The sequence below is a fragment of the Ochotona curzoniae genome, unplaced genomic scaffold (assembly GCF_017591425.1).
Source record: "Ochotona curzoniae isolate NIBS_2020 unplaced genomic scaffold, NIBS_Ocur_1.0 contig_2321, whole genome shotgun sequence".
Lineage (NCBI taxonomy): Eukaryota > Metazoa > Chordata > Mammalia > Lagomorpha > Ochotonidae > Ochotona > Ochotona curzoniae.
In genome coordinates, this window is record NW_024465421.1 from 23,642,611 (window position 1) to 23,666,297 (window position 23,687).

General features: G+C 61.9%; 4 protein-coding genes across 8 annotated transcripts; 2 read left to right on the plus strand and 2 right to left on the minus strand.

Moving 5' to 3' along the window:
* Positions 1–217: 217 nt before the first annotated feature.
* Positions 218–6,409, plus strand: LOC121151759 (RNA-binding protein with serine-rich domain 1). Of its 2 annotated transcripts, XM_040973548.1 has the most exons (8): positions 218–298; positions 2,357–2,544; positions 2,755–2,910; positions 3,206–3,397; positions 3,602–3,704; positions 3,863–4,016; positions 5,410–5,551; positions 5,772–6,409. In XM_040973548.1, exons 2-8 carry the CDS (start codon positions 2,474–2,476, stop codon positions 5,869–5,871), a joined length of 918 nt encoding a protein of 305 aa, XP_040829482.1. In that variant the 5' UTR covers positions 218–298; positions 2,357–2,473; the 3' UTR covers positions 5,872–6,409. The 2 variants fall into 2 exon arrangements, with proteins under 2 accessions (XP_040829482.1, XP_040829483.1); XM_040973549.1 differs by lacking the exon at positions 2,357–2,544 and having other exon boundaries at positions 237–298.
* A 690-nt stretch (positions 6,410–7,099) lies between these two features.
* Positions 7,100–13,054, plus strand: LOC121151760 (enoyl-CoA delta isomerase 1, mitochondrial-like). Its single transcript, XM_040973550.1, has 7 exons — positions 7,100–7,175; positions 7,276–7,365; positions 9,718–9,845; positions 10,717–10,863; positions 11,126–11,247; positions 11,341–11,519; positions 12,795–13,054. The coding sequence occupies exons 1-7, from the start codon at positions 7,100–7,102 to the stop codon at positions 12,959–12,961; spliced, it is 909 nt and encodes a 302-aa protein (XP_040829484.1). The 3' UTR covers positions 12,962–13,054.
* Positions 13,055–13,175: 121 nt separating this feature from the next.
* On the minus strand, positions 13,176–15,857 carry LOC121151758 (deoxyribonuclease-1-like 2). Of its 2 annotated transcripts, XM_040973547.1 has the most exons (7): positions 14,890–15,857; positions 14,708–14,796; positions 14,537–14,620; positions 14,364–14,464; positions 14,164–14,276; positions 13,800–14,051; positions 13,176–13,591 (listed from the first exon to the last, which is right to left on the minus strand). In XM_040973547.1, exons 1-7 carry the CDS (start codon positions 15,031–15,033, stop codon positions 13,538–13,540), a joined length of 837 nt encoding a protein of 278 aa, XP_040829481.1. In that variant the 5' UTR covers positions 15,034–15,857; the 3' UTR covers positions 13,176–13,537. The 2 variants fall into 2 exon arrangements, with proteins under 2 accessions (XP_040829481.1, XP_040829480.1); XM_040973546.1 differs by having other exon boundaries at positions 14,164–14,464.
* A 99-nt stretch (positions 15,858–15,956) lies between these two features.
* On the minus strand, positions 15,957–23,265 carry LOC121151745 (transcription factor E4F1). Of its 3 annotated transcripts, none has more exons than XM_040973525.1 (14): positions 23,112–23,265; positions 21,492–21,643; positions 20,719–20,812; positions 18,960–19,150; positions 18,760–18,880; positions 18,489–18,671; positions 18,279–18,421; positions 17,823–18,032; positions 17,568–17,673; positions 17,268–17,485; positions 16,894–17,092; positions 16,675–16,814; positions 16,544–16,606; positions 15,957–16,472 (listed from the first exon to the last, which is right to left on the minus strand). In XM_040973525.1, the coding sequence occupies exons 1-14, from the start codon at positions 23,263–23,265 to the stop codon at positions 16,116–16,118; spliced, it is 2,331 nt and encodes a 776-aa protein (XP_040829459.1). In that variant the 3' UTR covers positions 15,957–16,115. The 3 variants fall into 3 exon arrangements, with proteins under 3 accessions (XP_040829459.1, XP_040829458.1, XP_040829460.1); XM_040973524.1 differs by having other exon boundaries at positions 17,568–17,676; XM_040973526.1 differs by lacking the exons at positions 17,268–17,485; positions 17,568–17,673 and having other exon boundaries at positions 16,894–17,035; positions 17,970–18,032.
* Positions 23,266–23,687: the final 422 nt, after the last annotated feature.

A 23,687-nucleotide genomic window follows, 5' to 3' on the forward strand; every position in this document is an offset into this window, starting at 1 on the left:
ACGGGGTCACCCCGTCCCTGCCGGGTCCACGGCACCCCTGGGGTTCGTCCCGCCCGCGCCGTGCCCAGCGGCCCATCCCGCCCCGTTCCCGCCCCGTTCCCGCCCAGCCAGAGGACGCCCAGGGCTCCTCCACCTGGGCGACGCCGCCTGCCCTTTGACCCTCCCCAGGCTCGCGCCCATTGGCCGAGGCGCTGCGTCATCGCCGCGCGCCGCCCGGCGGCCCCTTCCCGCGCTCGGGCGCTGACGACAGAAGGGCGCCGGCCTCGGCGGCTGCGGACGCAGGAGGCGGAGGGAAGATGTAAGTGGCGGGGCCGAATCCGACCGCATCCGAGCGGCGGGGGCCGCCCGCCAGCCCCGGAGGGCCTGCTCCTGGCGTGGGCCGGCTGCCGCGCCCCGCCAGGCCCCCGCGGGCCGGCTGCGCGGCCCCGAGCGCTCAGGAGAGGCGCTGTGGCCGCGGCGGCGAGGGGCGGCGTCGCGGCCCGGAAGTGGCGGGCGGGCGGCGGGGCCGGGGGGCGCGCGGCCTTGCGGGAGGGGTCTGCTGCTCGCGTGTGACTAACTCTTCTCTCCTCTCTCTGCTGGCCGCGCACCCTCCGGAGGACGGGGACGTCCCCGAGGCCCTGGACTGGTGTGGACAGAGGAGCTCAGCCTTTGCTTTCTAGCTCGCGACCGCACCCAGCGAGGCGTTCGCTCTCCCCGTGGCTCTTGATTTTTTCCTGTCTAGTCTGAAGCCGGTGGGACCCGTTCCCCGCAGAATGCAGGGGTGGGAGGGCCCGCCCTGTCCAGCAGGGTGGCCGTTGGGCCCTTGAGAGGCCCGGAGCCGACCGTGAGGAAACAGGACCCTGCTAGCCTCTCTTCCGTTGGGAAGGTGAAATTTTGGATATGGCGTGTTGAGCATGTGATGCAAAATTAATTTCGTCTATTTTTGCGATGAGGCTGCAAGAAAATTTGAGGTGGTGCTCGGGGCGCGCCTCGTTTCCCCTTGAGAATTCAGAAACTGCGTGTGACTGTGCACACAGGTGTTATGGCAGTTTGACAAGTTAATGCAAAAGTGAAAAGACAAGTTTAGGTGCAAACAGTCTGAAACCGTGCGTATTTTCATGACGTGTGCCTCCCGTGCCCTCTGAGGAGCCCTGCTAGGGTCGCCACACCAGGTGTGTTCCATGGCTCACCGCGCTGATGGCGGTGAAGGGGGCCGTCCTTGTCACCGGAGAAGGGACGAGTGGCCGGCACAGGGCCTGTGCGGCTGCACCGCCGGCCGCCCTCGCTGTCTGCTGGCAGGTGTCGCTGGGGGGGTGACAGGACTGCTGTGCGCCCGCCCCTGGCTGCAAGGCACCCAGTGCAAGCATTGCAGGCCGTGCTCCTGGAAAGCAGCCATGAGGAATCTGACTCTGAGTAGTGACTTGTTAGCATGCGTTAACCAGTCCTCGAGTCCACTTTTTATTTATTTATTTAATTGAGCCCTTGCATGAAATGTGTTGCTTTACACAATTTCAAATGTCAGTCCTCCCTCCTGTTTTTGAAAACCAGTCACCAAGCGCAGTTGGAGCGGTTGTAAGCGCTCTGGTGAGGCCCGCCTACGCTCTCCCACCTGTCGTGTTCCTTGTCAGATATCTAGCCACCTGTCAGCCTCCTTTAAATCACAGACTTCTTTAACAAGCTTTTGTTACTTTTAAGTGTTTGCGTAGTAAATTCTTCAGTACTGCTACCACTCACTTTTTTTTTTTAAAGATTTATTTTTATTATTTTTTTATTGGAAAGGCGGATATACAGAGAGGAGAGACAGAGAGGAAGATCTTCCGTCCGATGATTCACTCCCCAAGTGAGCGCAACGGGCCGATGCTATGCCGATCCGAAGCCAGGAGCCTCTTCCGGGTCTCCCACGCGGGTGCAGGGTCCCAAAGCTTTGGGCCGTCCTCGACTGCCTTCCCGGGCCACAGGCGGGGAGCTGGAAGGGAAGCGGGGCTGCCGGGATTAGAACTGGCGCCCATATGGGATGCCGGGCGTGCAAGGCGAGGATCTTAACCACTGCGCCACCGCGCCGGGCCCTACCATTCACTTTAGAAATGACTTTTGCTGTGGTCTTATGATGTAGTGCATCCTGAAAGGAAGCCTGGACTGGGGTAGGGCTGACCCCGTCCAGAGTGCCGCACTGGATGCGTGTGGCGTCATCACCTTTGCGGGGGCCTGGCAGTGAGCCCTCGTGCCACCCCGCTGCCTCCTGCGCATCTGCCCAGCAGGTGGTCCTGCCGCATGCCCTGCTTCCTGTGCCGCCTTGTCTGTTGAGCTTTGTTTCTGCAAAGTGAACTTGTTGCCTTGCCGATTCATTCATCTTGAACTCCTTTTATCTTGTTATTAGGCTGCTCTTTGGCGTAAATTGCAATCGATTAGGGATCGTTTCTCAGAATCGAGTTAGAAGTGAGAGTTCAGATAAGTGAGGCCGCCACTGCTGCTTTGAACACCTCAGAAGGGGAGAATGGATTTATCAGGAGTGAAAAAGAAGAGCTTGCTAGGAGTCAAAGAAAATAATAAAAAGTCCAGCACTAGGTAATCCTTCCCTAAGATTTTTCTAGTGCTACATTGGGGGTGCGCAACTGCTAGGACCCTCAGGAAGTGCGTCCCACAGTGCGTGTCCCGTGCCACAGTCAACTCTGTGGGCACTGGGGTCTCCGGCCTTTCTGGGTCCCCTCTTCCGGGCTGTGCTGTTAGGGCCTGGCCGGAGGCGCAAGCGCTCTCACACTCTTCCTCACCGCGCAGGGCTCCTTCTCCTACCAAGCGCAAAGATCGCTCTGATGAGAAGCCTAAGGATCGCTCTAAAGATAAAGGGGCCGCCAAGGAGTCGGGGGAGAAGGACCGCGGCCGCGACAAGGCACGGAAGCGGCGCAGCGCTTCTAGCGGCAGCAGCAGCACCAGGTGGGCTGGCTGGCCGGCAGCAGCCCGGCCTCTTCCTCAGCTAGCCACCAAGCACGCATGCCTGGCCGCCGGCCGTGGGAAGAGGGTGCCCCTTCTCTGCATGTTCAGGAGTGGGCTCGGGGTGTGTGCTCAGAGTCCTGGGTCAAGCGATGTGGCGGCCTCGGCCCTGTGGAAGCCCAAAGCAGGAAAGGTTTCTTTGCAGGAACGAAGTGGCGGGACTGGGGAGGAAGCAGAGGCTTGAAGCGGGGGTCCACGCTCGTGCCCATTACAGGGTCGCCTTCCTGTCCTGTCTCAGGTCTCGCTCCAGCTCCAGCTCCAGCTCGGGCTCCAGTACCAGCACGGGCTCGAGCAGCGGCTCCAGCTCCTCCTCGGCCTCCAGCCGCTCCGGCAGCTCCAGCTCCTCGCGCAGCTCCAGCTCCAGCAGTTCCTCAGGCTCCCCAAGCCCCTCTCGGCGCAGGCATGACAACCGGCGACGTTCCCGCTCCAAGTGAGCACCCGCTCCCACGGGGGGACGGGAGTGGCATAAACAGACCAGAGGCTCTAGGCTTTGTAGGCTGCATTGTGCACCTAGACTGGTAGGGAATTCTTCCCTCTGAAAACTTGGGCACACAGCTAATTTTGCACTGAGAGTCCAGTACGTTTTGATTTGACAGAAGGTGTTGCAGGCGTTTCATTTTGTTTTCCCAATCAGATCCAAGCCACCTAAGAGAGACGAAAAGGAAAGGAAACGACGGAGCCCGTCCCCAAAACCCACCAAAGTACACATTGGGAGGCTAACCAGAAATGTGACCAAGGTGAGGGGCAGGGAGCTGCCCGTGCCTGCCAGAGCTGGCCTGGTGGTGGACCATGAGTCCAGGAGCTTCTTGGCAGGCTGGGAGGCTTGTCCCAGTTAGGTGGCAGTACACCAGTGTCAGTCATGGGGTGCTGAATGCTCTGTTACCTGCTTTTGTAGGACCACATCATGGAGATATTTTCCACCTATGGGAAGATTAAAATGATTGACATGCCTGTCGACAGAATGCATCCACATCTCTCCAAAGGCTACGCCTATGTGGAGTTTGAGAATCCCGACGAGGCGGAGAAGGCCCTGAAGCACATGGATGGAGGTGGGCTCTGGGGGCTCTGGGACGCTGGTGTGAAGGGGAACATCCGTGGCTGAGAACTAGGGTATCGGGTTGTAAGATTGTCTTTATCTGAAAGGCAGATTCAGACAGAAACCTTCCAACCACTGGTTCACTTCCTGAATGGCTGAACCAGGAGCCCGGAACTTCCGCTCAGTCTCCTGTGCAGGTGCAGGGTCTTAAGGAGTTAAGCATCTTCCGCTGCCTTCCCAAGCCACTAACAGAGTCAGATCAGATGTGAAACCGTTCCCAAGTGGGATGCCAGAGCTGAAGTGAAGGGTTAGCTTACTGCACCAGCCCCCGTTATTATGTTCGTGTAAGACAGAAATGACAGCATCTTCCTTCCGTCCGCCTCTGTCACAGCAACCAGGTTAGGCCAAGGTAAGACCAGGAGCCTGGGGCTTCATCCTCTCCTCCACGCCGACTGCTGCCTTCTCAGGCCTGTGGGCAGAGAAGTGAACAGACCCGACGTGACCCGGGCTGGAACGTGGCACTGAAGCAGTACTTTGGCAGACCTCCCTGCCACAGCCCGCTGCTGCGAGGCTTTGGTTTCTGGTCTTGCATTTCTAGGGTTGATTTAGTGAGTGGTAGGCTTGCTAGTTACTTTTTCCACCTACTTGTGTCCCTTGGACTGCTTATGACGTGTAAGTATATAGTTCTCTGTAGTTTTTGATGACCATTTTGTCTTTCGATCAGCGTCCTGGCTGCATTAGTTGAGTGGGCAAGGGCTGGGTGCGCAGCCACAGCCGCAGGAGCACTCTGGGTCCCTCAGCACTTAGGCAGCTTCTCTCCGTTGACTTAGATCTGTGGGAAGTGTTTGCTCAGCACCAGCTGTCACTCACTAAGAGCCTGGGGACGTGTGTGACTGGGGTTTCCCGGGCAGCCCCTCCACTGGCAGCTGCCGGGAAGGTGGATTTGTCCGTGACTGTGTAGTCGATTCCCTGTGGCCCCCAGTTGGGTCTGGTCTGGTCTGGTCTGGCAGTGAACTAGGGAAGCCTCGGGCTGTTTGCTAAGTTAAGCCTAGTTGGGTATGTATAACAAGAGTCCAGTATCTCAGGTAACCCAGGTGCTTCTGAGGTGGCCTGGGAGGTTGAAGTTAAAAAGACAAAGCAGGACCTGGAGTGGAGCGGGGCCTCAAACACCCACAGCCGCGTGCACAGTCTCCTGTGGTGGACAGAGTTGCACCTCCATTTCCTTTGTACCTAGGCTGCCTGTGGCCCTGCGGGTTACCCCTGGCTTCTTGCAGTCGCAACCCCCACCCCCTTCATTTGGTGCCACGCTTCCGCACTGCGCCTTGTACCTCGCCCTCGGCCCTGCCCTGTCTGCCCCCGCCTCCTGGCGTAGGTGCCGGTTCACTGAGCCTTGCTTGTTCCAGCAGGGCAGATTGATGGCCAGGAAATCACTGCGACCGCCGTGCTGGCCCCCTGGCCCAGGCCGCCCCCGAGGCGCTTCAGTCCCCCCAGGAGGATGCTGCCGCCGCCTCCCATGTGGCGCAGGTCACCACCCCGCATGAGGAGGAGGTAATTCAGAGCTGGTCCGGGCCTGCTGTGCCTGCAGAGTACGGGGGCGGGGAGGCCTTTCAGTGGCAGCGGGCAGCAGGGTCCCCCCAGAGATGCTGGGTCCTTCCAGCACTGCCATCTTGAGCTCTCTGGGAAGCTTCAGCAGTGGAGAGGGGTCAGGATCCCAGGAGGGGGCCGGGCTCCATGCTTCCAGGGCTAACTTGTTTTCTGCTCCCCTCAGGTCCCGCTCACCGCGCCGCAGGTCCCCCGTCCGCAGGCGGTCCCGCTCTCCCGGCCGCCGGCGTCACAGGAGCCGCTCGAGCTCCAACTCTTCCCGATAAGCAGCCACCAGAATTCCTTCCCCTGTAACTTTATGCCCTGTCCAACTCAGTTTTGTCACCCTGCTAGCCGGGATCAGATCCGTAGGAAAGGAATTCCCTGCTCGGACAGCCTTCGGAGGGGACGGTCACGACATTGGCTGTGCGGGTCACGTTCCAGAAACCGTGCGGGTTGGGGTCATGCCCTTGCAGGTTCCGTAGCTGGAAAGGTCCCTTTTGTGGTGCCCTCGGGGACAGCAGGGTGCCTGGGGCCGGGCTGGAGCCTGCCTGTGTGTCCCTGAGAGCCAGCTCTGCAGGGCATCACAGTGCACTGTCCCCACCCCCTTGGCATCTGCCACTCACGGTGGCGTCACTGGTTACCTTGACAACATGTACATTGCGTGCTTGTTTTGTTTTGTTTCTGCTTTGCTTTTATTGTACAGTCAGTACTATCAAATTCTTAAGTTGAGTTTTATAACTTTGCAGCATTTTAGATAATGTGTTTGTACTTTGTTGTGTAGAGTGGAAGAATTGTGTTGAATAAACTTAGGATTAGAGTGCAGAGTGCTGCGGCTTTTGTTGTGTGTTCTGGGCCTGTGCTGGGGAAAGCTCAGCCAGGCCTGAGCGGGGACGCAGACTGGCCACCTCCTGCCCGGCCCACCTGGCACAGGTGTCCGTTCACACCACTTCCGCTTCAGGGTCCCTGCTGCCCACGCAAGGCCCACTCACCTTTAACCCCTTGTCTAGCCTGGACAGGTGGCTTGTGGGGCAGAAATGCTCCCAGGATCCTCTAGTACTGAGATGCCCGAGTGTGCGGACCTGCCTCTCTGAGGGACAAGGGCCCGAGGCTGTGCCCCCTCCACTTCTGTTCCCCACAAGGACGCAGCGCGGCCAGGGCTGGGCCCTTTGCCCTCCCTGCTGCAGAGCCTAAGCCTTGGGGCGCGGCCGGAACGCCAGGGCCACTTCCTGACAAGGGGCACAGGCCAGAACAACCCCCCTTTCCTCCTGGAGCTCTGGGGACAGCACCTGTGGCTGGGGGTCCCGCAGCATGTCCTGGGGGCGGGGTCCTGCAGCATGTCCTGGGGGCGGGGTCCCGCAGCATGTCCTCCTGGGGACGGGGTCCCGCAGCATGACCTCCTGGGGACGGGGTCCCGCAGCATGACCTCCTGGGGACGGGGTCCCGCAGCATGTCCTGGGGGCGGGGCCCGGCTCCCTCCCTGCGGCCCCGCCCCTGGCGGCCAGGCTGGCCAAGATGGCGCTGGCGGCGGCCTTGCGCGTCCCCTTGCGCGTCCCCTTGCGCGTCCCCTCGCGCGCCCTGCTCTTCGCGGGTACGTGGAATGGCCGGGGGCCGCGGAGCTGGCGCGTGGCGGGGCGCCGGGCTGGGACCCACGCGCCTTCCTCCTCTCTCCCGTGTGGCAGGAGTCCGAGCCGGGCGCGGGCGGCCGGCGGCCGGCGGCGGGGACGGCGCGCGGCGCTTCGCGAGCCACAAGGTGCTGGTGGAGCCGGGCCCGGCCGCAGGTGAGCGGGCAGGGGCCTCGGAGAGGGGTGGGAGAGCTCGGGGGTCCACCCGAGCTGTCGGGGTGTGGGGGTGTGGGGCTGGCTCGGTGCTGCCCGCGGGCACGGCGCTGCCCGGCCGCCTCCCCCGGGACAAGGCCGAACCCCGGGTTTAGAACCAACCGGGTCCGGCGAGAACTTGTGTTTCTGAAAGGCTCCTGTCTGTGAGGAAGTTGCATGTTATCAAAGTGCGGGGAAGGAAAAAAATTTTTAACGGCGGGGAGGGTTAACTTTATCAGGTGTTACAATACAGAGCTTTTGGGGGAAAATGTGTCATGAACAGCATGCATGGGTTTGGAAAAACGCCCAGGGCCACAGCAGCTCCTGCTTTGAATCCTGCGTTTTCAGCAGCCTGTTGTACGGGGAGTTTGCCCCCGCCAGCTGGGATCTAGTGCTGGCCCTAGAACCGAGGACCCCCGGCGGCGCCCCCGCCGAGTGTGTGGATCCCTCCATGTGGTCCTTGAGGAAACCTTTACCCAGAGTCCACCCTGTCTAGCTCCTCCTGCAGTTAGCTCATGTTCACCTTTAAACCTTGTGACCTTCCCCACCACCTGGGCAGCTTGTTTCTGGAACTGTGGATCTCACACTATTTCAAAAAACAACAACAGCAACAACTACATTTAATATTTATTGCCATCCACTGATCCACTTTCCCAAATGTCCACACCACAGCCAGGACCAAGCTGATTCCAAAGTACTCTTGTAGCTCCCCTGCGAGCGGCAGGGGTCCCGCTGCCCAGGCAACCCCAGAGCCACCTGGAGCAAGAAGTCGGAGCCAAGCGCTGAAGCTAGGCAGCTGAACTCAGTCCCTCCAGAACCCAGAACGGGAAGCTGCCAAGTCACTGTTAGACCAGATCCACCTGACTGTCCGTTTCCCACGGTTTTGCCTGGGTAGACTTGGAGCCAGCAGCTATGTTCTCTGAGGACTTGGTCATCACTCCAGGGAAGGACTTGTGTGGACCACAGAGTCACCGGCAGGCATGGGCCATGTCCCTGCAGCCCACGGTGGTGCGGTTGGGGCACAAGGCGGGCACAGGCGTGGGCAGCCCAGGACTGTGTCCATGTATTTTTAGTCCCTCCCTTCCAGCACACCTGAGCCAGAGCCCCACTAGGTGTGTCCTGGCACAACTTTTTTTGTCTGAGATTTTTCTCCTGGAGAAAAGAGAGAATCCTGTTCCCACGAGGGCCCAGGAGTTGGCTTTCAGAGCACAGGAAGACCAGCTGGTCGGGGGCTGGAAGCACTGCCTCAGACACTGCCAGCTGGCCTCAGTCCAAGCTGCTGTCCTTGGGGCTGAGTGGATGCACACAGGCTGCAGCTCAGCCCAGGACACAGCAGGTTACAGGGCCGGCCTGCTACCCCTGAGGTCAGCTGGATGTCAGCTTGAGGCCAGACTGGCCAGAGAGCCGGTGTGTCCCTCCACCAATGCTGTGCTGAGGTCTCTGAGATGAGCATGCCCGAAGACAGGTCTCTTCCTCTGTCTCTCCTCGTCTCTAGATATCTGACTTTCCAGTAAAAATAAATAAAATCTTAAAAAAAAAAAAAAAAGGCCTGCCTCTCCTTTGTGCAATAGATAGCAAGGAGGCAGCAGCAGGCAAGTTTAGAGAGGAGGAGAGACAGATCTGTCCACTGAGTCTCTCCCCAAGTGACCACAATGGCCGGTGCTGAGCCAATACAAACCAGGAGCTCCTCCGGGTCTCTCACATGGGTGCAGGGTCCCAAAGCCTTGGGCCGTCCTCAACTGCTCTCCCAGGCCACAAACAGGGAACTGGATGGGAAGTAGAGCTGCTGAGATTAGAACCGGTGCCCATATGGGATTCCGGTGTGTTCAAGGTAAGGACTTTAGCCACTAGGCCACCATGCTGGGCCCAAAAATAAATGTTTTATAGCGAAAAACCTTATAGGGCTCAGCATGTTGCCTGAGCCTGAGGCTGCAACGGTGGAGGGGAGCGCCCCTGGGGCAGTGGTGTCCTGCTGAATGTGCTTAAGGAAGGAAGTTGCTCACTTTAAAAAGAGCTCATCTACAGCCTGAGCCTCACCCATCAGCAGCCTCACACCAGAGCCAGCGCTAGGACACAGCGCACTCAGCCACTACCTGGGCCCCACATGCCCATCAGAGTGTGCGGGACACTGTATGCTCCTGTTTTGGGCTGCTCTGGTTTCCAACGCAACTTCCTGCTAATGTGCCTGGGCAGGCAGGAGCAGGACCCCTGTGCTTGGGAGACCAGGCTGGGATTCTTGGCTGTCGTCCTCTGGGGAGCAAGCCAACAGGTGGGATGTGCTGGACACCAGTGTCCCGTTCCTTGTTTTTGACTCAGGGGTCGCCGTGATGAAACTCGGGAGCCCCCCAGTGAACAGCCTCAGCCTGGAGCTTCTGACAGAGTTCGTCATCAGCCTGGAGAAGCTTGAGAATGATAAGAGCTTCCGGGGCGTCCTCCTCACCTCGGTGGGTGGCCCCTATCACCCTGGGGGCCCCCATCTGGGCCTCAGTGGGTCCTCAGCCCTGAGGCAGGTCTGGCACAGGCCACATCTGCCCACCCTGCGGTCCCTGTCCAAAGCCGCCTGCCCGTGAGCCCTATGTTACCTGGGGCTTCCTGACAACTTTTCAGAGGCCAGTCATGGCCAGCAGGTCACCAGCATGGGCTGAGCAGGTGCACACTTCACCCACAGCCTGCTCTGCTGTGTCTCCCACGGGCCTGATGGCTCAATTGTCAGTGTCGTTAGCTTGGCCCGCGTGGACAGGGAGGCACAGAGGGGGCGAGCTCAGGAAGCTGTCAGGGGGTGGAGTAGACTCTGGCACCCCTGTCTTCCCCTTCCAGGCAGCATGGTGAGCGAATCTGCCAACCCCCACAAGGACCTCCCAGGCTGTGCTCTCAGGAGCCGTGGGGGCTTGTGCTGACCCCGATGAGCCTGTCCTGGCCGAGCCCTTTGCCCTGGCTGTCTCTTTTCACCCCTGCACATCTTTGGTAGTTGTGTGGCAACCTGGGTCATCAGAGCATGCCTCCCAGATGCTGCCCCTGCAGGGATCTGCAGCTTGCCTGGCCCTTCGGGGCAAAATCAGATCCTGGAGCCAACTGCGCACCTGAGCTGTCAGCTGCACTTGTCCTCCGAGCAGTCAGAAGCTGTGGAGGGGACAGCAGCTTGAGGGCGACGAGATCCCAGGAGGTCAGACCCAAGGCCCCAGGCACCACAGCTTCGGGCTCCTTGGGGCAGCCCCTGGCTCTAACCCCACTGTCCCTTGGGCACCTCAACCCTGGTGACACAGGGCCAGTCTGGAGGTGGACTGGCAGGCACCTGACCGCGGCCACATCCCCTAGGACTGCCCTGGCATCTTCTCTGCCGGCCTGGACCTGACAGAAATGTGCGGGAGAAGCCCTGCCCACTACGCCGAGTACTGGAAGGCCGTGCAGGAGCTATGGCTGCGGCTCTACCTGTCCAACCTGGTGCTGGTTGCCGCCATCAATGTGAGCGTCCCCACCCCCAGGCGGCCTCAGGCCCTCGAGCAGCCCAACGGGGGGTTGTGAGGGGCGTAAGTGCTTATGCTGTGTAGCAACTGGCCTGAAGGACGTGGGCAAACATTTTAGAGCCCTTGTTCTGCCCAGCCTGAAGGAGCAGGGCAGGGCTGGCTGTGCACAGCAGCGGAGGCTACTTACCCTGGCCCGTGGACTGGGGCAGCTCCAGTCCCCTTGGTGCAGGGCTCGGCACACCAGGCCTGCTTCCTCACAGGGAGCCAGTCCCGCCGGCGGCTGTCTCATGGCTCTCAGCTGCGACTACCGCGTCATGGCTGACAACCCCAAGTACGTCATGGGGCTCAACGAGACGCAGCTGGGCATTGTTGCCCCCTTCTGGTAAGGCTGCTACTGCACCTGCTTGAGCCCCTGGGAGTTGGGCAGACCCTCCTGGGAGTACACCCATGTCCAGCGAGTGGACATGTGTCCTAGGTTCAAAGACACCCTCGTGAACACCATTGGGCACCGGGCTGCAGAGCAGGCTCTGCAGCTGGGGCTGCTCCTCCCACCGGCAGAGGCCCTCAAGGTGGGCATGGTGGACCAAGTGGTGCCCGAAGACCAAGTGCAGAGCACAGCGCTGTCGGTGCTGGCCCGGTGGATGGCCATCCCAGGTGAGCAAGGCAGCCATGGGTCGCCAGCAAATGGGCCCTTCCTCACCTTTCCCCTCCCCAACCTGGTCCTGTGAGGCAAGACTACATTTCTCAGAGTGGCTGTATTGAGGTCCCCAGTCAAGGACTGGCAGCTTGATTAAAACCAGGAAAATGGGTCCTCAGGCGTGAGGATCCCACAACCCTTGGGGCCACTCTGGGGGTGGCTGGGAAGCTGAGTGCTTGTTGATGGAGACCAAGGAGGTCTTGCTGGCAGAGAGGATGAGCAGGCTTATGCATAAAGAGCCAGGTGGCTCGCCTGCTCTGTGGGCCTGAGCCCTCGCATAGGATGGCAGGCAGAGAGCACAGAAACCAGCGTGCACATGGCTGGGCATTTGGGCTCAATACCATCCCCCCCCCTTTTTTTTAAGATTATTCATTATTTGGAAGGCAGTTACAGAGAGAGGGAGAGACAGATCTTCCCATCACTGGGCCTCGCTCCAGATGGCCACATTGGCCAGGGTCGGGACAAGCCACATCCAGGAGCTCCATGCTGCCCTCGGGGGTGCAGGGCCCAAGCATGTGAGCCATACCATGCTGCCTTCCCAGGCATGCCAGCAGTGAGCAGGACCACAAGTAGGGCAGATGGGACTCGAACCAGCACTGTCATGTGACATGCCAGCATTGCAAGCAGCAGCTTCATCTGGTCTGCTTCTCAAGTCTTTAAAAATGAAAATACCTAAAGGGTTTGGGAAGCTGCGCTTTCCTGCCGTTCTGCTGGACAAATTGTTGAATGGCGTGCTGCCCTTTTTTCTAGCCGGGAATGCTCTAGGGGCCTGTGCGGCAGGCTCAGCTGCCCATGGTGCTGGTCTCTGTGTGTGGGTTTGAGTCCTGGATGCTCCACTTGTGGGGCTGTTCCCTGCGAATGTGCCTGGGAAAGCTAGAGCAGATGGCTCAAGGGCGTGGCCTCTGACCCACATGGGGGCCCCTGGATGAAGCACTTGACTCTTGACTTCAGCCTAGCCCAGCCCTGGCCATCCTAGCTGGGGAGTGAACCAGTGGATGGAAGATCTCTCTCTCTCTGCCTTTCTCCCTCTTTGTGTTTCAAATAAATAAATCTTTAAAAATATTGGGAAGGAATGTTCTCAGTAACATGATTCCATAGACACGGCACATTAGCAAAGTGCTTTTCTGAAGGGATCGGCAGGCAGTGGGGCCACGCCTCTGAGGGCTCCTGTGGGAGGGTGGGGCCCCGCCATTCTGCAGGTGGGTTTCCCCAGGTGGACCCCTTTTCTTCAGACCACGCGCGGCAGCTGACCAAGAGCATGATGCGGAAGGCCACAGCAGAGCGCCTGGTGAAGCAGCGGGACGCCGACATCCAGAACTTCGTCGGCTTCGTGTCCCGGGACTCCATCCAGAAGTCGTTGCAGGCATACTTACAGAAACTCCGACAGAAGGGCGGCTGAAGGCCCGGCTGCCGGGGACGGGGAGGAGGGGAGCCACTGTGCCCTGCGGCAGCTGCCCAGCCCAGGGGGTTTCAACAAGGTATTTTCCAGTTTTCAGTTCCTTTTGGTTCTTTATTTTGCTAGTCCGCCCATTACCCCCTGCCAAGCCTGCCCTGGGACTGGGACCCTGTGAGCAAGCAGTGCCGACACACTGGATGAGACAGGCTTCAGGGACACAAGTCCAAAACTCGCGATGGTCCAGGAAGCCGACCTGCCACGCCCAGCAGCTTCTGCCCCAGGAAGGAGGTGGGCAGGCCGGCCCATCCCCAAAGGGATTGGGCACACCCACATGCTGGGCTGCACCTCAGCTTGTGCCTGCCCCAAGAGGCCCAGGAGGCCTGACTGGCACTGGCCCTGAGTGCTCCTCTTGGCCCTCATGGTGGGCATGGTAGACCATTCCCAGCCACCCTGGGAGGCAGGTGCCCATGAATGAGGAGCTCAGAGATCCTCATGGTCCTGTAGCCTTCCACACCCAACTGCCCTTGCCCCCCATGGCCAGAGTCTACAGGGGGCATGCCCTGGCCAGGCCTAGAGCTCTCAGTGGAACTTGAGGGTCACCTCCACAGGAAAGTGGTCACTGACGGCCAGAGCCTGGAAGGAGAGCAGCATGGAGCCTCAGGGATCGTGGCCAGTAGCCTCGTGCCCGCTCCCCATCCCTGGCTCCACCCACAAGAGGAGCTGGGCCCCCGTGGAGGACAGGACTCCACACTCAGGGACAGCTCCCTGGGCTTGAACGGAGGCCACAGAGGAGAGGCCGGGGCCTCCTTCCAACCCACATCCCCGGAGGCATGGGGGATACCTGAGTCTGGTCCAGGCCGAACTCCTCCTGGAAGTCGTGCACGGCAGCCGACTGGGGCTTGATGCTCCTGCGCAGGCGCGTGCCACACACCACAATGCGGTCGTAGGCGCAGTCCGAGTTGCCCACGGTGGTGTCAGCGCTGTCCGGGATGAGCCACTTGAAGACCTCGCTGCTGCGCAGCCGGATGGAGGCCCAGTCCTGCGCCCGCACGTAGCTGCAGTCGGCATTGAAGTCGCCCAGGAACAGCATGTCCTGCGGGCACCAGTCACTGAGCCCACGCTGCCCCACGGCTCGGCTCCCTAACCCACCCAGGTGTGTGCAGAGCCACTTCCCCAACTCCCTGCCCCACCCCACCCCCACTTACGTCAGTGCCCCACTTGTCAATCACATCTAGATACACGTCGTAGAGAGCATCGATCTCGGCCACGGCCTGGTGTGGTGCAGCGTGCAGTGGGATCAGTACCAACTCCCGGGCAGCTGTGGGGAGTGGGGCTGTCAGCGGGGGCTGGGGTAGGGCCCGGGGCGTCAGCTGCTTGCCCCAAGTCAGAAGGCGGGAGGCCTCACCAGAGTGGGGTGTAGAGAACTTGACCACGAAGGGTTCCCGGCTGAAGGCATCCTCTGGGTCTGGGTACTGGTATGTGTCCACTACAGACACCGCGTCTTTCCTGGGAGTAGAGAAGGGTGGGCGGGCTGGCGCTGAGCCAGGCCACGCCCCCTCGCTGGGACCCACCCCTCACCTGTAGACAAACAGGTACATCTCCCTGTACTGGTCCCGACCCAGGGGCTTGCTGCTCACGAAGTCATACTCATGCTTGGACACACTGTGGAAACAGGGTAGGCCCTGTCAAGGCCCCAGGAGATGCCTGGGAACTGGGGTGGGGCCCCCCACGGGGCCCTGCCCGCCACACCTGTTAATCTGCTCCATGAGCACGGACACGGCGCTCAAGTCCGGGTCTCGCACCTCCTGCACCAGCACCACATCGTACCCAGCCAGGATCTGCAGGAGGTGGCAGGTGTGGGGTTAAGCGCAACCAGTCATGGTACCCGCCCTGGGAGCCCAGCTGCATCCCGAAACCCCGCCCTGGCTCACCTGTGCAATGACGCTGCCGCAGGCCGGGTCAGACACTTTGCTGTCCCCGAAACTCTGGATGTTGAAGGCCCCGATGCGCAGAGCCGCAGCTTGGACAGACCCCAGTGCCCAGAGCAGGGCCAGCAGGGTCATGGCCCTGCCCATAACCCAGACAAGTGGACCAGGAGTAGGAGGGAGGCAGCCAGGGAGCTGGCACCTGGGGTCAGAGCCGCCAGCAAGCCCAGGCGCCCACCCTGTCTGGATTGTGGATTCTCCCCTGCACTCTCCTGGGAGCGTGGCCCAGCTCTCAGTCCCCTGACCTTGCCCAACTGCTAACAGAAGGTCTCCTGGCCTGACCCTACCCAACTCACCTGGCTTGCTGATGAGGTGGTGCCAAGCCTCGGGGCTTCTGGTCCCACTAGGGTCTCAGCCTTCGGGGCTGGGAATCTGTTGTGGTGACACAGCCAGGACTACACTGACCCGACTGGGGCGAACAGTTCTGACATCAGAGCCCGGCTGGTATTTGAGGCCTTGGCCCTGGCACAGGGCGGAGCCAGGCTGGCCTTGACCCGCCTCCTACACGCAGATGGTGCTAACTCCTGTCCCCCATTCCCATGGAGAACCCCCAAGGGTAAGAGGCAGGTCCATCCTGGGCCAGTTTGAATGCCCTATCTTGGAACCTAATGAAAGAACCCTACTGGCTTTCCAAAGACAGTCTGGCAGCCCTGCCCACCATCTACCTGCCAGAAAACCAGGTCAGCAAGGACCAGACACCTTCCTGGCCTGGCCGAGACTGCCATCTCCTCACCACAGCCCCCACCTGTGGCAGCCCCAGGGTTAGAGGCTGGGACGAAGCTCCCCCTTCCACCCACTCCAGCAGGCCTGGAAGGCTGGGGTCACAGCTGTGGCAGGGCAGGGCAGCCAGAGGTTGCCTGTCAGCGTGCCAGCAACACCCACACGCCGCCGAGGCGCCGCCTGGGCTGGCAGGAGCCCCTAAGCAGGGTGGCCCAGGCAGGCAGGCACTCCCGGGATCTATGGGAGCAGTGGCGCCAGCCCCTGAGGCACCCACTGAGTAACATCACAAGCCACAGGCTTCCATATTTTATTGTAAAGGAAAAAAAAAAAAAAAAAAACCAACTATTTACACTCCTCCGCTGCCTCTGGGTGCCTGAATTCAGGCTGTTTTCTCTTCCCCAGGTCTAGTAGGTGTGGGAGGGCTCAGCCCGTTCCCCCACCGGGTCCCCACACTAGACAATGACCGTCTGCACCTCCAGCTGGCCCTCTGGCGAGGCAATAACCAACTCGCCACCATGCTCCAGGATCTCGATGTCTTCTGAGGACACCATGGTCACGGTGGCCTGTTCGGAGCCAGTGGCACCCGTGCGGGCCGCAAGCACAGTGCCCTCGCTGATGGCCGAAGCCAGTGTCATGGCCACCTGCTCCGTCAGGCTCTCGGGAGTGGCGATGGTGATGGTGTCGGTGGCAGCCGCGTCCGGGCCCAGCCCTGCCTCCTGGTCCACGCTCACGTTCTGCACAATGATCTGGTGCCCAGCACTGGCCTGGTGCACGATCTGCTGCACGACCTTCATGATGTGGCTGTCCACCTGCGGGCAGCAGCTCAGCAAGGGGCTGCCCAGGGAGCTCACCACCCCTCGCCCCTCGCCCGGCCCCTCACCTCCGTCTGGGCGCCCTCAATGATCTCGGCAGCCTCGCTGGTCTCTGCGTCATCTCCTGTGGCCTGTGCAGGGTCAGAGTTCAACTTTGGCTGCCCCAGACCCCGGCCCAACCCCCTGGCCCCACACCTACTTCAATGATGTACTCCTGGGTGTCGGCCACCACAGAGGAGAACTCCACCAGCACAGTGTGGGGGTCCTCAGCCAGGACAGTGGCCGCGGCGGGACTCTCCTGGGACACCAGCAGCTCCTCCACTTCCAGCAGGCAGCCCCCTGTGTAGGCAGCTCGGTCAGGGCTTGGAAGCGCCTGGCCCTACTCCTTGCCCTTCCCACCACTGCACGGCACCCGGACCTTTGGTGCGCAGGTGTCGGTTGAGCGTGCCATGCTCGGCAAAGCCGCGGCCACACTTGTAGCACTTGAAGGGCTTCTCGCCCGTGTGGTGCCGGACATGCCTCACCAGAGAGCCCTTTTCCCGGAAGCCTCGGCTACAGAACTGGCACACGTGTGGCTTGTCCTCCAGGTGTGTCCGGAAGTGTACCTGCTGGGCATTCTGTGGAGACCCAGTCAGTGGCTGCTGGCTGCATCCAGGACAGACTGCAGCTGTGCCCACCCACCCCAGGCTCAGTGAGGGGCTGGGATAACCTGCCAGGGACAAGAGGAGCCCAAGGAGGCTGGGAGCCTGAGCACGGGGGTCCAGCACCACGGCCCTGGGACCAGGGGCCCACCTTGGTCTTATAGCGCTTGCCACACTCAGGACAAGGGTAGGGCCGCTCATCCGAGTGCACGCGCCGGTGGCCCCGCACGTGGGCGATGGTCTTGTAGAGCTTCCCGCAGTCCCCGCAGCGGAAGCGGCGCTCATGCACATGTACCTCCTGGTGCTTCTTGAGCAGGTACGCCTTGGGGAAGGCCTTGCCGCACTGCATGCAGGGGAATGGCCTCGGCCCTGGGGCCACAGGGACATCAGGTCGCATATCTCACTCCAGGCCCCCCGTGTTCCCCCGCCACCCATGAGCCTAACCACCCACCTGCATGGCCCCTCTTGTGAGCCTCCAGAGTGGCTGCTGTCGGGAAGGTTTCACTGCACTGAGGGCATGGGTGTGTCTTGGGCGCAGCTGAGGCCTCACCGGCCACCTGCTGGGACAGCACGGGCAGGCCTGCAGGACCCAATGCAGGCCACGGGATCCTGGGCCCCATCACAGCAAGCATGCAGACCCGTGGATGCAGTGACTGTGACCCAGCCCGCCCTCCCCCCACGAGGACACAAGCAGCCCAGCACCTACTGTCTGTACCTGCTCCACTTGCAGCAGCGGCAGTCCCGGGGGGCCGTCTCCTAAGGGCTGGGGACTGGACCGGGCAGCAGGGGCCGGGTCAAGGGGCCCTTCCTCCCCAGCACCCCGCTCGAGAACAATGCCTGAATTCTGCATGGCCTGGTGCAGGAGGTTCTCGCGGCTGCCCTCGCCCGAACAGGGAAGTTCCTCAGGGGCCGAAGGCTACAGGGGAGATGGGCACAGGCTGACATGCTGCCCATCCCCCGCCCACAGGGTGAACCCGTGCCAGGCCCTGCCTGCCCCACCTGCTCCCTCCCCTTCCTTGCTCACTGGCTGGAAGGATTTTTTCACCACCACAACCACCACAACCACACTGATGGCCAGGTCTGTACTGTTCCTACCAGGCCCCCTGCCCAAAGCAAGACCTGGCCTGGCCTGGCCCTGCGGGGGCTTGCCAGAATGCCCCACCTCTGGGGCCAAGGCCTTCATGCCCAGGGGCAGTTCCTGCATCTGTACGTGGACTTCATGGATGACAGTGCCCTTGGCGTCCGTCACCAGATGAATCACAGGTGACGTCTCCATGGGCTCTTCTGTCCCTGCTGAGGACGCACCTGTGCCCACACTGGACCCTGCAAAGCATAACCCCGTGAGCGGTGCAAGACCACTGCTCCAGTGCACGCACCAAGCCCCTGGGGCCCCTGTGCTGACCCGCATGCGTGTCCTCACTGCTGACCGCTGTGTCCTTGCCCATGCTGAAGCGGATCTTCTCTGTGCATGGGGTGAGGGACTTGAGGTGCCGGGTCAGCGCCCCCGACTCCCGGAAGCTCTTCCCACACTTAGCACACTTATAGGGACGCTCATCTGTGGAGAGAGTGGAGACAGCCTGAGCGGAAGCCAGACAGACACCTCTGCCTCCTTGGGTGGCCAGAGCCCAGCCAGAGCCCCTCACCCGTGTGCCGGCGGTGGTGCCGGATGAGCGAGCCCTTGGTCCGGAAGGAAGCCCCGCAGAGCTTGCACTCATGGTCCTTGCGGCTGCTGTGGGTGACCATGTGGGCCTTGAGGATGCTGCCCTGCGGGGGAGGAGCAGCGAGGCTCAGGGCACCTGCCCAGGAGGGAACAGGCCCAGCCAGCCCACAGCCCAGGGCTCACCGTCTTGAAGGTCTTGTGGCAGAGCATACACACGTAGCGGCCATCCTTGTCCACCAGCAGCCTCACCGGGGCCTGCTCGCCCTCTCCAGTGAGCCCAAGCCCCTGACGGCTCAGACTGCCGGGGGCCTCTGCCACCTCGGTGTCCCCCGGCTCAGCCGCAGCCACAATGACCTCTTTGATGTGCTCACCACCTGGGAAGAGGCCCCATCAGGTCAGGATGTGCCAGGGAGCCCAGGGAGCTGGGGCTGCCTGGATGCCCTCCCCTGGCACTCAGCAGCCATGGGGCAAGGGCTGGGGGAAGGGGGTACAGCCTCTCCACAGCCCACAGGAAGGAAGGAAAACACACACACCCCGACCCTGTGCGCAGGGGAGCTGCAGGGGACCCAGCCTGAGCAGGCACCCCAACCCATGTGCCAAGGGAGCAGGCAGGCCCAGTCACACTTTGTGCCCTTAACAATGACAAGAAGGAAGCAGCTGTGGCGCTGAGCTGGCACCGTGTTGACAGCTGTACTCCTCACGCGGCAGGAAGGCAGCTGTGACTCAGCAGCTCACGCGTGCCCAGCCAGTGCCCACGCCAGAGTCGCCTTCCCAGAGGACGCGGACCTCTGAGGATGAGGCTCCTTAGGAGGCGCAGAGACAAGGGGACACGGCCCAGACAGGATACACAGGCTTGTCTACAGAGTCGAGGCGGGCAGGCCTGCTGGCGGCTCAGGCCTGCCCCAAGGCAGGCACAAGCTCGGCCCACCTCCCGCCGCCCCGGGTGAGCACCAGGCCAGCAGGAGCAGTGGCCAGAGCCTGTCGAACCAGCCAGATGGCCCAGGTACAGACTCAGGGCACTCAAGGTATCGCCAAAGCAAGATCACAAGGCAAAAGACAGGGTGCCCAAGAGGAACCCTAAGGCCCAGGGAGGGGCTGGGCACCCCTACAGGGAAGGGCGACCCACAGGGCCAGCAGTCTGCTGCCCTAGCACATACAGATCCTGCCAGCACCCAGAGGACTCAATCCCACCAGGGTTGGGCACAGCCCCACCTCCACAGGAATTATTCCTGTCCCTGGGTGGTAACGGGGCGTCTATCCCAGGGACACAGGGAAAGGGCCCAGAGCCAGTGCACAGCTCCCTTCCCAGGCCCCAGGTTGGCCTCAACCGCCTCTTCCGGGAATCACTCCCCAGGCTTTCCCAAGGCCCAGTCCTCCCTGTTGCCCAAACCTACTTCCTGTCCAGCTGCCCAAACACCCACCTGCCTTGGCTCCTTCCCAGCAGCCACCCCCAGGACGACATTCCCTTCCCAACTTCTTGCCACATAAAGCCCCGGCCAGCCTTCCCAGTGTGACGGCTACACACCTAAGTCCCGTTCCACCGGTCCTCCCCTGCCCACACCCCAGGCTGCCCTTTCCACACCCCCTGCCCGTGTGTGTTTATCCGTCCCAGTTAACGAGAGCTTGACCCAACCTAGTGCACGTCACATCGGCCCTGCTACTGAGAGCGGGCTTCAAAAAGGCCCAGTGACAGTGCACGCTCATAAAGACGATCAGCCAGCAAGCATCCCTCCCACACCAGAGGGAGCGGTGCCCAGGGAGGTGATGGGCACATTGGACAGCCAGTCGTGCCAGCAGCTGCAGTGCCAAGCACCTGTCTGCCTCAGGTGCTTGCCACCCCACAGCCAGCTGCTGAGGCTGGCCCAGGTGGCTGCTGCCAGAAGGAACCACAAAGATCCTGGCAGGAAGTAAAACAGCCCCAGGCCTGATGCCATTGGCTTACCCACGAGATCGGGTGCATGTCTGATGTCTGCCGCCTCTACCACGATGTGGGCCACGGTGACGGGCTCTTCAGGGCCTGCCGCTGCCGGCACCACCTAGGGAGGTGGAGAGGACAAGCCATGGGCTCCAGAGCACCCAGGGGAGAGGCTGGCCCTCAAGGGAGTACAGGCTCAGGGCTGTGCCTGCAGGACCGCTGAAGTTGCCTGCCCAGACACTCCACTGCAACTCCCCTGGCCGCCAGGGCAGGAGACAGAGCCATGAGCATGGGCACAGCAGCTCTGGCCTGAGGTCCACTGCTTACGAGAACAAAGGCCTGGACAGCACTCAGAAAAGGGCCGCACAATGAGGGGTCGAGGCCTTGCTGCGGGAGGCCCAGGTCAAGAGCCCGAGGTCAGGTGCGTGTTGACAGGGCCCTCTGCTGGTGGCCTGAGGCCAGTGCCTTCCCAGGTCCCCTTGCTGCCTGCCCAGTCTCAGGCAGTGTGGACAGCCACAAGCACATTATGAGCCCAGCCAAATGGGCCACTCCATTGACAAGGCAACAGGACCCACAGGGCCACACTTTGGAACCCAGAAGATCACTTAGGAGACAAGTGCTACCAGAATGCCCTCGAGCCAAAGGGGAAGGGCCCTGAGACCCCAAGAAAGGAGAGGCCCCCAACTGTGCAGGCTTCAGCCAGAGGCTGCTGAGAAGATCAGGCCACCCCACCAGACTCCCCTCACCATGGCCAGAGGCCTGTCCTGGCCCGCAGCTCCTGGTCCGGGGAAGAGGTTTACCTCTTGGCCCAGCAGGGCTGCAGCAGCAGGACCAGCAGGCAAGGCCTCCTGGGGTGCCCGCTGGCAGACCTTCTGGATCTTGTGCTGGACAAAGTCCTCCAAGGCCGTGAACTCGGCCTGACAGCGACCACATCTGTGCACGTCATCTTCATCTGCAATGAGATGGCATCAGCAGGACCTGTCCAGCTTCCCTCCAGCCCAAGACCCAACTCACCTGAGGATGCCAGGGGAAACGGAGCTCTCCCTCCCCCCGCCCTGCAGGTGCACCCTGGGGAGCCCAGCACCCACCAGGAGGGCATGGGGGAAGACCTGTCACACACACTTCAGGTGCCAAGGTCTGCTATGGCCGTCTAACCCAAAGCTTGATTTTAGCCAATAGGGAAAAGGTAGCCAGAAGGGCAGGAGCCGGAGGTGTGCCCACATTGGTTTGGGGACAACAGAGGACTAGGAGGCCTAAATGTGCCCCTGGGGACCAGTGGAGTCACTGCCTCCTGTCATGGGTGCTGGCCCGGGGCGCATGCTGGACAACAGGACCCAGCTCGTGTGTCAATGCCAAGAGGGCCTTCCCATCACGCCCTGCCCCCGGTCCTGGCCCTGCTGTCCCTCAGCTCCCGCCAGCACCCTAGGGAAGCCCATGCTGGACAAGGGGGTCAGCCACGAGACCACGAGAGGAGGAATCTGAGCCCAGTCCTGACACCCACTGTCTGTGCAAAGTGGGGGCTGGCCCTTGCGCTGCCTCAAATGTACCAGCCCTCAGGCCAAGTCAGACCTGGGTCTGCTGCCTGGCATGTTTGCTGGATTAACACGCCCTCAAAGGGCCAGACTGCTGCCACCACCCACCTGCAGCCTGCTCAGGATGGCCAGTCGGGAGCTGAGCGCCTGGGGCTCTGGCAGGCCACTCAGGGAGTTGGCTCCAAGGTGTTGCCACTGAAGCAGACCCCCTGCCTAAGGCCTAGCACAGGGACACACCCTGAGGCAGGCACCGCCCCTTGGGGTACTGCCCCTCTCCCCGCTGCCAGGAATCAAGAGACAACCCTGTACCACTCAGAACCCGTAGGGACAGGGGAATGGAAAGATCCCTTCCACTGGTCACTGCCAGCCGCCCCTTCCCGTCCTAGCCAAGGCAGTCTTCCAGGAAAACCTCGGACAGTACAGCCCAAAGTTGTGTCCCCTACAGCCGTGAGTACCCCTAAATGGGCCCTCGGAGTGTCCCTGTACCGAGCTGCAATGCACCTGCCATCTGAGCCCCCCGGAGTGACAGGGGCTAGATCGGGGCGTGCGGGAGGCGAGGACCAAGTGCTCCCAGCTCAGGGGCTGCGGCAGCCGCTCCTCCGGGGCTCAGGCGGCTGGGGTCACCTGCCCCATCCGCGCCGGGAAGTGACAGGCCCGGCTCCGCCCCCGGCCCCGAGTGGGCTGTCAGGTGCAGCGGGGCCCAGGCCCGGGGCTGCGGCGTCCGCCCGGGCGCGCCTGCGAGCGCGCGGCGATCGGAGGCCGTGCGGGGCCCGGGGCTCCGCGAGCGTCCGCCGCGTCCACAGCTCAGCTCCGGCCACCCAGGCCTCCGCCGGCCCAGGCTGCGCGGCCCCCACCCCGGCCGCACCCTGCCCCGTCCGGCGCCGTTACCTTCCTCACTGAAGGGCGCCGGGAGGCCCAGGAAGCCGCCGGGGGCCAAGGCCTCCGCCGCCGCGACCCCGCCCTCACCCACTTCCCTCCCGGCTTCGGCCCGGGCTGCTGCCGTATGAGCGGCCGTCACCCGCACTGCCATCGCGCCCTCCATGTCGCAACGCGCCGCAGGAAGATGGCGGATTTACGACCGTGTCGTCATAACAACGGGCCGCTCCGAGGTCGGCGTGCAGGAACGGGAGGCGGGCGGGGTGCGGTTGACGGACAGGCAGGGGGTGGGGCCACATGTGGGTGTGGCTGCCGGCCTCGCAGAGGTGGAGTCTCGTTGGTAGAGAGCCGTGATGGAACGGAACCGCGGCGTATGGGTGGGCGGGGGCGTGTCCAGCAGAAGGACCGCCCCGTGGGCGTGAGCTGGCGCTTCGGGGCGTGTCCAGATCGGAAGAACCCGGGGCTGGCTTTGCACCCGCCGGGGCTGTCAACCGCTTGGAGCCGGAGCGAAGTAGCTTGCTGGTCCTGCGTGATTCCTCTCTGAGCTCAAAGGGCCGACACGGAGCTGCGGCGCTCGCTACGCTGCCG

Excerpts from the sequence above, each read along its gene's own strand:
- LOC121151759 (XM_040973548.1), top strand. The coding sequence starts at position 2,474 with ATGGATTTATCAGGAGTGAAAAAGAAGAGCTTGCTAGGAGTCAAAGAA. Across the intron at positions 2,545-2,754 it reads AATAAAAAGTCCAGCACTAG|GGCTCCTTCTCCTACCAAGC; the intron begins GTAATCCTTCCC and ends CTCACCGCGCAG. Across the intron at positions 3,398-3,601 it reads CGGCGACGTTCCCGCTCCAA|ATCCAAGCCACCTAAGAGAG; the intron begins GTGAGCACCCGC and ends TTTCCCAATCAG.
- LOC121151745 (XM_040973524.1), bottom strand. The coding sequence starts at position 23,265 with ATGGAGGGCGCGATGGCAGTGCGGGTGACGGCCGCTCATACGGCAGCA. Across the intron at positions 21,644-23,111 it reads GGCGCCCTTCAGTGAGGAAG|ATGAAGATGACGTGCACAGA; the intron begins GTAACGGCGCCG and ends ATCTCATTGCAG. Across the intron at positions 16,815-16,893 it reads CCGACACCTGCGCACCAAAG|GGGGCTGCCTGCTGGAAGTG; the intron begins GTCCGGGTGCCG and ends CTGCCTACACAG.
- LOC121151760 (XM_040973550.1), top strand. The coding sequence starts at position 7,100 with ATGGCGCTGGCGGCGGCCTTGCGCGTCCCCTTGCGCGTCCCCTTGCGC. Across the intron at positions 9,846-10,716 it reads GGGGCGTCCTCCTCACCTCG|GACTGCCCTGGCATCTTCTC; the intron begins GTGGGTGGCCCC and ends CACATCCCCTAG. Across the intron at positions 11,248-11,340 it reads GGCATTGTTGCCCCCTTCTG|GTTCAAAGACACCCTCGTGA; the intron begins GTAAGGCTGCTA and ends CATGTGTCCTAG.
- LOC121151758 (XM_040973546.1), bottom strand. The coding sequence starts at position 15,033 with ATGGGCAGGGCCATGACCCTGCTGGCCCTGCTCTGGGCACTGGGGTCT. Across the intron at positions 14,797-14,889 it reads GCGGCAGCGTCATTGCACAG|ATCCTGGCTGGGTACGATGT; the intron begins GTGAGCCAGGGC and ends CACCTCCTGCAG. Across the intron at positions 14,465-14,536 it reads ATGTACCTGTTTGTCTACAG|GAAAGACGCGGTGTCTGTAG; the intron begins GTGAGGGGTGGG and ends CTCTACTCCCAG.